This window comes from Suricata suricatta, chromosome 6 (genome assembly GCF_006229205.1).
Source record: "Suricata suricatta isolate VVHF042 chromosome 6, meerkat_22Aug2017_6uvM2_HiC, whole genome shotgun sequence".
NCBI classification, from domain to species: domain Eukaryota; kingdom Metazoa; phylum Chordata; class Mammalia; order Carnivora; family Herpestidae; genus Suricata; species Suricata suricatta.
In genome coordinates this window covers 118576969-118589083 of record NC_043705.1, presented here as the reverse complement: position 1 = coordinate 118589083, position 12115 = coordinate 118576969, and the positions used below count along the sequence as shown (strand labels likewise).

The following is a 12115-nucleotide window of genomic DNA, read 5'->3' as shown; positions in this document are numbered from 1 at the left end:
CTCTCAAGTTTTGCATCCCTCTCTCTCCCCAACTCTCTTTCCCTCCCCCTGGTCCTCCATTAGGTTTCTCCTGTTCTCCTGTTAGACCTATGAGTGCAAACATATGGTATCTGTCCTCCACCTGACTTATTTCGCTTAGCATGACACCCTCGAGGTCCATCCACTTTCCTACAAATGGCCATATTTCATTCTTTCTCATTGCCATGTAGTACTCCATTGTGTATATATACCACATCTTCTTGATCCACTCATCAGGTGATGGACATTTAGGCTCTTTCCATGTTTTGGCTATTGTTGACAGTGCTGCTATGAACATTGCGGTACATATGCTCCTATGCATCAGCCCTTCTGTATCCCCTGGATAAATCCCTAGCAGTGCTATTGCTGGGTCATAAGGGAGTTCTATGGATAGTTTTTCGAGGAACCTTCACACTGTTTTCCAGAGCGGCTGCACCAGTTTACATTCCCACCAACAGTGTAGGAGGGTGCCTGTCTCTCCACACCCTTGCCAGCATCTATAGTCTCTTGATTTGTTCATTTTAGCCACTGTGACTGGCGTGAGGTGGTATCTCAGTGTGGTTTTGATTTGTGTTTCCCTAATAATGAGTGATGTTGAGCATCATTTCATGTGCCTGTAGGCCATCTGGATGTCCTCTTTGGAGAAGTGTCTGTTCATGTCTTCTGCCCATTTCTTCACTGGGTTATTTGTTTTTGGGGTGTGGAGTTTGGTGAGTACCTTATAGATTTTGGATACTAGCAAGAATAGGCTTGCTTTGACGTCAGCTGAGATTTCATATTAACAAATGGTGCTTCAGAAAAAAATTCTTTTCCTTATTTTTAGTCTCTAAATAAAAAAATCTTAGAACTACCTTCCAGGTTGGTACCTGATATCAGACATTCTAGTATCCAGCAAGTTCCTCCACTGAGCCTCAAATGGAAGGGTGGTTCTAAATGTTTTTGCAGAAGACCTGACTTGCAGTTCTACAAATTGATCCCTTAAAGATTCCATCTCTTTACCAGGAGCTACCCTGTAATCCCTGGTCAGATTGATGGGAGCTCACATAAATGGAATTCTTGTGTAACAGCACTGGGAGACGTTTGTAAACTATAAATGAAAGTATGCTCTCCAGTTGCCCTGCCCGGGACAAATTGCCAGCTGACTGCATCATTACCCCATTGTATCCATCTGTTTGTCATTTGGTTGGGTTGATCCAATTCATAAATAAAGTAAGAAGGCTCCGAGCTGAAGGTCAAATAATACATCTTTTTTTTTTTCTAACTGTGACTACTTAATGGTTTAGGACTTTCCTGTACAATTCATTTTAGTGTAGAGCAAATCCTGCATAAAACCAACCTGTAAAATTGACAGAGAATCAGAGGTTCTTCTGAGTGTGAGGTTTTCTCTTACCCCTGGATAATCCATGGGATCCTGTCTCTTCTCTTAGAGTAGGGTGCTTAACCTGCAGTCTGTAGATCCCCAAAGTGTCCCTGGATAGAATTCAAGGGGTCCCTGGATCTTGGTTGGACAAAAATTACATTCTTAGTTTTATCAGCTGAAGTGTCATGTTTCCTTCAAATAGGAATGTAGTCAACAAACTTACAGTGGTATTACCAATTCCTGTGGCTTTGTCACTAATAGAATCACAGGAATGTTCTTTTATCCCTTTACAACTGTTGTACATATCTCAAAATACCAGTAATGCTTATCACTACTTTAAAATAATTGTAGTTATTTAATCCATCACTAGGAATCATTTAATGTACTAATAAAGAAGTACATATATGATCATAATCATAATTTTTTATTGTTTATATAGTTGTTTTCAATATAGCTGATGTCCTTTGTGATCTTAAGAATTTTATTTGATGCATTTAAAAATACTCTGGGAAGGGTTCACAGATCTTCCTCAGATACTGAAGTGGTACAATGCTAAAGACTGTTGTCTCATATCAGAGGTTGGCAGACGTTTTTTTCACAGGGTCAGATAGTAAATATTTTGTGCTTTCCCACCTATATGGTCTCTGTCTCAACTACTCAATTATGCCATTGTAGCAAGAAAGCATTCATGACCAATAACTAAACAAATGATCATGGTTGTGTCCCAATAAAACCTTATTTACAATAACTTGTAACAGGTTAAAGTTTTAGAACCCCTGATTTAGGACATCATATGTTATTCTTAAGGTCAAACTTTGAAAATATTTCAATTCAGCTTAGCCAATCTTTATCAGATAACTACTATGTGCATATGTTAATCCAAACATGTATGTAATGAGTATCTTCTATGCGCAAAGTGTGTACAAGAGATTTAAGGGCCAAACAGCTACTGCCCCTGCTTGGACAATCCAGTGGGGAAGGCAGAGGCTAGCGTAGTCCCAAATGGTGAGGAGTGCAGGCAGGAGTGGGGCCCAGGCGCCCAGAGGAATACCAGCATGACATCTGACTCAGCTTTGAAGGAGTCTGGGAAGGCTTCTTACAGGAGCTAAGGACACATCATGATAACCAGGCAAACGGGAGGAAGACACAGCATGAATAAAGGCCAGAAGAAGCTACTTGAGTGATGGTTTGGAGGCAATAAGATGTTCCTGGAATTTCTTAGAAAATCTGAAGCTTTGTGAAACAAGAGATAAGGCTAGATGGGTAAGAGCAAGAAAGGGTTAGAGCCAAAAAGGCATAATAACAGAGCTCATGTTTGTCTTGAAGGGAATCGGGAGCTATGGAGAGTGTTAAGCAGGAAAGGGGTGCATAGTCTGTCCCTTCATATCTTTTGGAATATCATGTAGACATTCCAAGGAATGCAGAGATGAATGAATAAGGCATGAATGAAGATGAATGAACTCACAGCCTAGTAAGATAGAAATATAAAATAACATTAGAGGGTGATATAATTGAAATGAAACAGACAAGCATAGGGGAAGAGAAGGAAAAATAAATAAGATAAAAACAGAGAGGCATACCATAAGAGACTCTTAACAATAGAAAAACTGAGTGTTGCTGGGGGAGATGGGGAGGTGGGCTAAATGTGTGATGGGCATTAAGGAAGGCACTTCTTGGGATAAGCACTGGGTGTTATATGTAAGTGATGAATCACTAAATTCTACACCTGAAACCAATACTATATGTTAACTAACTTGAATTTAAACAAAAACTTGGAAGGAAAAAAAAGAATTATAAATTCTTATAAAATAATTTTAATGGTATGAATGATACTATCTTCTCTATTATTCAAAGAAAAACATTAATGGGGTGCCTGGATGGCTCAGTAGGGTGAGTGTCTGACTCTTGATTTTGACGCAGATTATGATCCCCAGGTCATGAGATTGAGCCCGACATCAGGCTCTGCACTGAGCATGAAGTCTGCTTGAGATTCTCTCTCTCTCTCCCTCTGCCCCCTCCCACTTGTGTGCATGTGCTCTCTTCCTTACAAATAAGTACATCAATAAATCATTAAAATCATATAAATAATGAAAATAAGTTAGTCTAATCGGTATAATATTAGAATCGGATTTAAGGCATGGGAGAATCCTGAGGAGAGTTCTGTTGCTGAGATGAAGCTGAGAAGGAATAATATGAAGGAAAGTATTTAGGAAGGGAGCCTCCAAGTAATCCAAGGTTCTCCCGGAAACATTGCATTGTGGAACCATAGGTCTGATGGTGAGGGAAAAAGGCACACATGTCTCTCGTTTACTATGGTTAGGCTTTTGGTCCACTCCCTCTCAGACCAGCAGAGTGGCCTCTACTGTCAAGGCCATTCTGGATGTTCTGTTTAATCCCCTGGAGGACTGTTTTCTGCATCAACAAATTCCATTCTCAAAAGTATTTCCCCAGCAGGATTTAACCATTCTTAACCCAGTTTCCTAGTTAAGGTCTAAAGCACACTTGAGCTTCATTCCTCAGCTCAGCTCCAACTTTCTAGAAGAGAAACAGTTCTATTTTTTTTATTTAAATGTTTTGTGTTATTTAAATTTATTTGTTTAAACTCAAGTTGGTTAACATACAGAGCAGTATGGGTTTTAGGAGAAGAACTCAGTGATTCATGGCTTAGCTATAACGCCCAGGGCTCATCCCAACAAGTGCCCTCTTTAATGCCCATCACCATTTAGCCCACCCCCTCACCGTCCCTCCAGCAACCCTCAGTTTGTTCTCTTTATTTTCAAGTCTCTTATAGTCTGTCTCCTTCTCTGTTTTATCTTATTTTTGCCTCCCTTCACCTAAGTTCTGTCATCTTTCTTAAATTCCACACATCAGTGAAATCATATGATATCTATGTTTCTATGACAGACTTATTTCGCTTAGCATAATATACTCTAGTTCCATCCACATTTTTGCAAATGGCAAGATTCCATTCTTGTTTGTTGCCAAGTAATGTTTCCATTATACATATATGCCATTTCTTTATCCATTCACCAGTCAAGAAAGGATTCTCAAACTGTGAGTAGTTACTCATCAGAAGGAGTGGGTGCAGTTGAGACATCCTGAACAAAGTTTTTCAAAAGTGAAATAAAACAGAAAAGAGAATAGTAGAAGGTATCGCAATAGTAAAACTAGGAAGTATTTTATGAAATGTTTGCTTCAGTTGTGTGTGTGTGTGCATATGGGTGGGGTATAGTGGGTCCCGTTGTCCAGTGTAGGTCTCACTGTGGGTCATTCAAAGACTTTGTAGAGCACAACATACTAGAGCATATTTGGAGTTTAACACGCTTTGTTTGCCGCCTTTGGGACATTTGATTAAACTATAAGCCGTAGATTTCTTTCCATGACTGACAAGATCTGCTTTCTTTATTCATGGAATTTTAGAGTTGAAAGCTCCATCCAAAATATTCTAGAAAAAAAGAACCTTCTTGTCCAGTGTTTTTCATATTGTGAATTGCCATACTTCAGTGGGTAATAAGATTGATTTAGTGGATTCTTACCAGCGTTGAAAAAAAAAAGAGAGAGAAAGAAAGGAAAGGAAAATAGGAGACAGAAAAGAAAATAGCAAAGTGAACAGAGTAAGGACAAATATTTCCCTTGAAACTTCTCTTCAGTTTTGTGCTCGTATGCATGCATACATATAGGTATAAGTGTACTGCATTACTATGCATAAGTGTATTTGTCACTGTGACCCTAGGTCAGAGTCACCGAGCAAACTCCAACTTCCTCTCCTGTTCAGAAAGGCACTTGTTACATCCCTGACTGATAGCCATTTAATGTCTGCTTTCACATAGCCATTGATGCAGAGTTCAGTCCTTCTGAGGCATCTGACTTCGTTGTCCACCATTCCTAATTGCCATTAAGGGTTTTCCTTGTAATGTGCTGCCATCGGCTTCCCCGTCAGGAACCCCTGGGTCTCCCAGTCCAACATGGACAACATGGAGGCATTTTTACCATGTCTCTCACTGAAGGACACTGTCCTATGGTCACTATTTCAAGCCAAGCAATACCAGCCCTTTGAACTCTGCCTCAGGAGGAGATGAGTCCAGAGCACCTTCTGCTGAGCAATCAGCCTAGAAAACTACATCCCCCCAGGATATGGGTGCTGAGCTGTTCAACAGCAGGTTGTCCAGAGAATTCATATTGAGTTTGTGACCAATTTTTAAAGCCTGGTTTTATGCCCCCTGCCTTCTCCATAGATTTTTGCCATACCAGATTTTCTCTGTCTTTATATCTGTGCCACTGGCTTAAAAAAAAAAAAAAGCAACCTAATATAAGATTTTACATTTATCATTTGAGTTGGCTTTGCCTTTATGTTTCTTTATGTTTTTGTATATGGGGATCATCTTGATCTTTTATTCTGTCATGCATCTTATTTTGTAAGGCCACTTCTCAGACAACTATTTGTATTTCCTAAAATTCTTCTGGTTATGCTAGATTTTCTTCTCACTTTTATTGAGGTATGATTGACAAATAAAAATTGTACATATTTAGCTTGTACAGCATGATTTTGAGAAGGTGTACAATGTGATGATTTAATATGTACACACATTTGTGTAATAATGACCACATTCAGGTTAATTAGCACATCCGTTACTTCATATAGTTAGTTACCTGTGTGTGTGGTGAAAGCAGTTAAGATCTACTCTCTTGGCAAATTTCAAGACTACAATACAGTATTACTGACTACAATCACCACACTGTATATTAGATTTCTAGAACCTATTCATCTTAAAGCTGACAGTTTGAAAAGAGGTGGTGGTGATGGTGGAGGGCACTTAAGGGGAAGAGCACTGGGTGTTATATGGAAAACAATTTGACAATAAAATATTATGGAAAAAAAAAGCTGACAGTTTATACTCTTTGACCAACCTCTTGTATTTCCCACACCTTCAGCTCTTAGCAACCAACATTCACCTCTCTGGCTCTTTGAGTTTTTAGATTCCATATATAAAAGTGAGATCATACCATATTTGTCTTTCTCCCTCTGCCTGATTTTTTTTATAATAGTTTATTGTCAAATTGGTTTCCATATAACACCCAGTGCTTCTCCCCACAAGTGCCCCCTGCCACCATGACCCCTCCCCCTTCAGTCCATGGTTCGTTTTCAGTATTCAATAGTCTCTCATGATTTGTGTCCCTCACTCTCCCCAACTCTCTTTCCCCCTTCCCCTCCCTATGGTCCTCTGTTAGGTTTGTCCTGTTAGACCTATGAGACATATGGTATCTGTCCTTCTCTGCCTGACTTATTTCGAGGTCCATCCACTTTCCTACAAATGGCCATATGTCATTCCCTCTCATTGCCATGTAGTACTCCATTGTGTATATATACCACATCTTCTTGATCCACTCATCAGGTGATGGACATTTAGGCTCTTTCCATGATTTGGCTATTGTAGAAAGTGCCGCTATGAACATTGGGGTACATGTGCCCCTATGCATCAGCACTTCTGTATCCTCTGGGTAAATCCCTAGCAGTGCTATTGCTGGGTCATAGGGGAGTTCTATGGATAGTTTTTTGAGGAGCCTCCACACTGTTTTCCAGAGCGGCTGCACCAGTTTATGTTCCCACCAACAGGTGTGCCCATTTCTCCATATCCTCATCAGCATCTATATCCCTGATTTCATTTAACATAATGCCCTCATTTCATCTGTGTTCCTGCAAATGGCAGAATTTTCTTCTTTCTCATGGCTGAATAATATTTCATTATATATAACGAAATACACACACACACACACACACACACCACATCCAAGGCAATAATGTTTTAGTGGCCTTATCAAGTCTTTCAAAAACATTAAAAAAATAGGTGTCACTCTTTTACTCCTATTTCACAAGTTTGTTATTGTATTAAATAACATAATTACAATAACAAATACAAAAGTCATAAATATGCTTTGGAATAAACACAACTGACTCTTAACAAGCCAACAGCTGACTTATTGGGAACAAATGAAGATCATGGGTTAATTTGACAAGTTGGTTAAGTAGTGGTTGGTAAGGAAAGTAAATGATGTCTGATATGCACAGAGGTACCATATATTCATTCACTTACTTATGGCTGATATTTTTAAATGTTATACTCATTTTTATATAGATTAATTGATCATTCATTACTATGACCCATATTATTTACTGTCTTTGGATATTCCACATTATAGTTTACATGTAACTAGTGCCTAATACAGTCAGATCATACAGAGAGCTGATGTTGTTCTTGTCCCTTTTCCACCCAAAGATGCTCTATTCCTTTTCAGTTATCAAAACCCAAATACATTTGCAATATAACTTAACTTCTTTCTGGTCTCGTATACCTTCCATAGTGTTCCATTTCACAATGACCAACCCGTTTGTTACAGGAGACCCTTGAACAACACGGGATTGAACTGCATGGATCCACTTATATGTGGATTCCTTTTAGATAAATACAGTAGAGTACTGTAAATGTATTTGCCTTATGATTTTCTCAATAACATTATCTATTCTCTGACTTAATTTTTTGTAAAAATACAGCATATAATACAGGTAACATACAAAATTTGTGTCAGTTGCCTTTATGCTATTGATAAGTTCAACAGTAGGCTGTTAAATTTTGGAGAGTCAAGAGTTATGCATGGCGTTTTAGCTACACAAGGGCATCAGCGCCCCTCATCCCTGTGCTTTCAAAGATCAGCTGTATAACACTTGAAATATGCTTTTTGGTACTGGCTTCCTACTGATCCTTAGATATATTATCTCCCCATTAGATTATAAATTCCCTAAGATTGAAATTGTGTTTACAGTTCCTTGGAACCTCCTAGAATATAGCTTCTGTGATGGATGCCCTGTTGATAATCAGTCACATGCCAATTGAGTAGCCCAAGGCAGCCACCTGCGGGGTTGATGGTACCAAGAAAAATGATTGTTCACATAAGACTGACACTAACAATAGGCAATGTGGTTAAAGTGCCACAAGAAAGGGAGGACAAAAAATATACCACCCAGTGGTTCTATGACTGTAGATAACATTTTTTTTTTCAGTGTTCCCATGGGTAGATTGAGAGATTGGACTAGATCAGTGACTCTTAAAGCTTTTGGGGACATGATTATCTTTGAGAATCTGATAAAAAGCTAAGGACACATTGCACTTAGAAAACTGAAATTATGCTCACATATAAAAACTTGCATGTAATTTCCGAGAGCCTGTAGGCATCCGAACTGGTTGATCTGTAAGATACTGATAACCAGGCTGGCTTCTAACATTGCCAGTGCCACTGTTTCTTCCCACCAAAATGAACCAGTGAGTCTCAGTCACTTGAATCAGCTAATTGGGTTTTGAGTAGCCACTGAGGACCGCACCGTATCTGCCCATCAGAACCTCCCCGCTCCCAACCCCCACCGCCCAAACACCTTCCAAAAGCAGCTAATGCCCTGAGATGGCAAATTCCCAACCCAACCCTATCCCACTATTTGGAAAAGTGCTGAAAGCGTCCACCCCACTGGTGGCTGCCCATTTGAACCTGGGATGGCAGCATATTTCCTAGCTTACTTCTCTCCTCATGCCTTTTTGCTGATGGTGAAATCGGCAGGCTCGTGTTGCTATGGGGATTTGACTGGCAACTTTGTAGTCAGAATAGAATAATTTTCTTCAGTGAAGAAAGATAAAGCTATTGTTTGAGGATGATCTAAAACAATACTTTTGCCCCGTTATCTCTCTCTCAACCTCACCTTTGCACTTTTGTACCTCAAGAGACTCTAAAAACATTGAAATGCAAAACCCACGACAAAAATCAGAGGCAAAATGTTAAAGGTTTTGAACTGGTATTCAGTCTGCATGAGCTTTGCTCTCTGACTTGATATCATAGAATTAAATGTTAATGATTTCAGTTTCTTCTTTGCTTAAAATATAGCCTTCTTTCCTGCATTAATGAACAAATACAATATATATATAACCTGCTTTTTGTGTGGGGTGGGGTGGGGCTGTATTTCCACGTGAAGATTGTGGCAGATATTTGCAAGCAGTCCTGGGTAAACAATGGAACGTTCTGAGAGCAATTGCATGGCATTTCCTCTATAAATACCACAGGAAAGCTTAGCAGAGGAGAACAGGAGAGTTTTCTCTAAAGATCATATCTTTTCTATTAACTTTTAGGTATCGCCAGTGGCTTTCCTCTGTGATGTGATTTTGTTCTAATTTAAGTTTGTAAATGTGTTTCCGTCCACTCACTGAGATTTTCTTTGATGACAAAGTTAGTTTACACAAGAAGTCCATCTTTAGGGAAAGGATATCAAGAAAGAGACATGGCAGAGAAAGACAAGTATCAGATGACATCACTCATATGAGGACCTTGAGATACAAAACAGATGAACGTAAGGGAAGGGAAGCAAAAATAATATAAAAACAGGGAGGGGGACAAAACATAAAAGACTACTAAATATAGAGAAAAAACAGAGGGTTGCTGGAGGGGCTGGGGGGGATGGGCTAAATGGGGGAGGGGCATTCAAGGAGTCTACTCCTGAAATCATTGTTGCACCATATGCCAACTAACTTGGATGTAAATTTAAAAATAAATAAATTATTATAAAGAAAAACAAAGAGACACAAGCCCTACTCCTTCCAGGGAGCATGCCCTGTGACTGCTGCTTCTCCAAACAGATGAATTCTTATAACACACAGGCCCCATAGACTATTTGTCTGCACTGTAAGCTTGAGGAAGCATCTTCTACTGAGCGTAAGGGCTCCGTTTGGTTTTTGAATTTTTTTAAATGTTTTTTTAATGATTTTTTAAATTTATATGAGAGAGAGATCGCGTGAGCAGGGGAGGGTCAGAGAGAGAGAGAGAGACACACACACACAGAATCCGAAGACAGGCTCCAGGCTCTGAGCTGTCAGCACAGAGCCCAATGTGGGGCTCGAACCCATGAACCGTGAGATCATGACCTGAGCAGAAGTCGGATGCATAACCGACTGAACCACCCAGGCACCCCTCCCGTTTGATTTTTAATTCCTGCCAATGAGAAACTAAAGCAAGCACACATTCAAGACATCCGTGTATCATCTGGGCATCTCCTTTCCGCAAAATAAGTCTCTGTTTCCCTTCCTGATAAGTTGTTCTTAAGAGATAAACCTCAATCTTGTTTGTTTTCTGCTATCCTCTAAATATCTTAGAGCAGAGGTGTTTAACAATCAAACAACTGAGAAGTGGTCAGGAAGCAAGGTGAAGGACGGAGAGCAGCCCGCCAGCACAATCACCCTGTTCGCATCCAGTATCAAAGATCTTCTCAATCCAACCCTTCTCGTCAACCCAACGCAGCCTCACCATTTATCAGTTGTGTGAACTTGGGCGGGTTACTCAATTATTTAAAGCCTCTGTTTCCTCTATAAAAATGAGGGGAGAAAGGTGTTTAATATTAATATCTCTTACATAGATGCTATGAACAGCGCTTGGTACTTCACAAGCACTTGATAGATGGCAACTATTATTAATTAGCTGATAACACAAAGGGTCCAGCTAATTAGGCCTTCACACCATCCCCGGCCACACACCATCATTCCCATTTCATCTTGTGGTTCATATCACCTGGGATGCTCCCCTTTCCCCCGCCAACTGGGAAGCCAGACAGAGCAGCGTTGTCCAGTAGAAATACATGCAAGCCCTGGGTGAAATCTGAAGTTGTTTTTTTTTTTCTTAAAAAAATTTTTTTAGTGTTTATTTGATTTTTGAGAGAGAGCGACAGAGTGAGTGCAAGTGGGGGAGGGGCAGAGAGAGAGGGCAACACAGAATCTGAAGCAGGCTCCGGGCTCTGAGCTAGCTGTCAGCACAGAGCCTGACGTGAGGCTCAAACTCATGAGCTGCGAGATGCCAGACGCTGTGCTGAGGAGACAGGTCTCATTTAATCTTTATGATAGTCCTCTTAGATAAGTGCTTTTATTACCCCCATTTTACAGATGAGAAAATAGAGACTTAGAGAAGTTACATAGCAGCTAGTGAAGTGTAGATGTAGGATGTGAGCGGCTCGGAGCCACCCCAGAGTGTGGGCCCTTGCCCTCTGCGTGTGTCCTTCCAGACGGGGGCTCTAAGTGAGGGCCTGCATTCTCCTTCGGCTTCTGAGGGGAACACAAGACAAGTCAGCAAGTTGGCACAGTTGTACGATTTTGTTTTAGAGCAAGAATGGCTGCGAACAGAATCTCCACGGGTGTTCCCAAGGCAGTTCGTACAGTCAGTCACCCGATAAAGCTTACATTTGTTTACTTTGTGAGCAGATTGTGTATAGATGGAATCTGCTCTCCGGACCTCTGGGAATGGGGGCGGTTTGGGGAAAGCTTGTTTGGGAAACATCTGGAAGGCAGAGTCCTTGAAAAGGAACTCCTATGTGGGGATCTTTTCACCATAGTCAAGCCCATGCTGAGGAAAAGCAGATGATCTTTAAACAGTGTTTAAAACTGGCCCTAAAAATGATCTACTTGCTTTTATTGGCAGGGACTTAAAAATTATGACCTATGATTTAAAATCAAGATGACTTTTAGATAGGAACTGTTAACTCACTTTTATAAGTATTGCTTCTAGACTCCAAATTTTGTGAGTTTACATAGCCAGCAAGGCTCCTTCCCTTTGCTCTTTCTGAATTACTGCTTCTTATTTTGTTTTATCTTTTAATCAATAAAGACCGGATTTGGACAAGAGCTGGACCTTAATCCAAGAGCGGATCCAGATGGACTC

At 40.2% G+C, this 12115-nt stretch overlaps 1 protein-coding gene across 1 annotated transcript in view; it reads left to right on the top strand.

Annotated features, from left to right (window-relative positions):
* The window catches only part of LOC115293538 (pikachurin-like), a gene marked incomplete at its 3' end in the record, with an annotated part of 93704 nt that extends 81591 nt beyond the window's left edge, over positions 1-12113 (top strand). Inside the window, exon 7 of the mRNA XM_029941272.1 lies at positions 12062-12113. Coding sequence (XP_029797132.1) covers positions 12062-12113 — 52 coding nt within the window. The remainder of the gene's footprint in view (positions 1-12061) is intronic.
* Between the last annotated feature and the right edge of the window lie 2 nt (positions 12114-12115).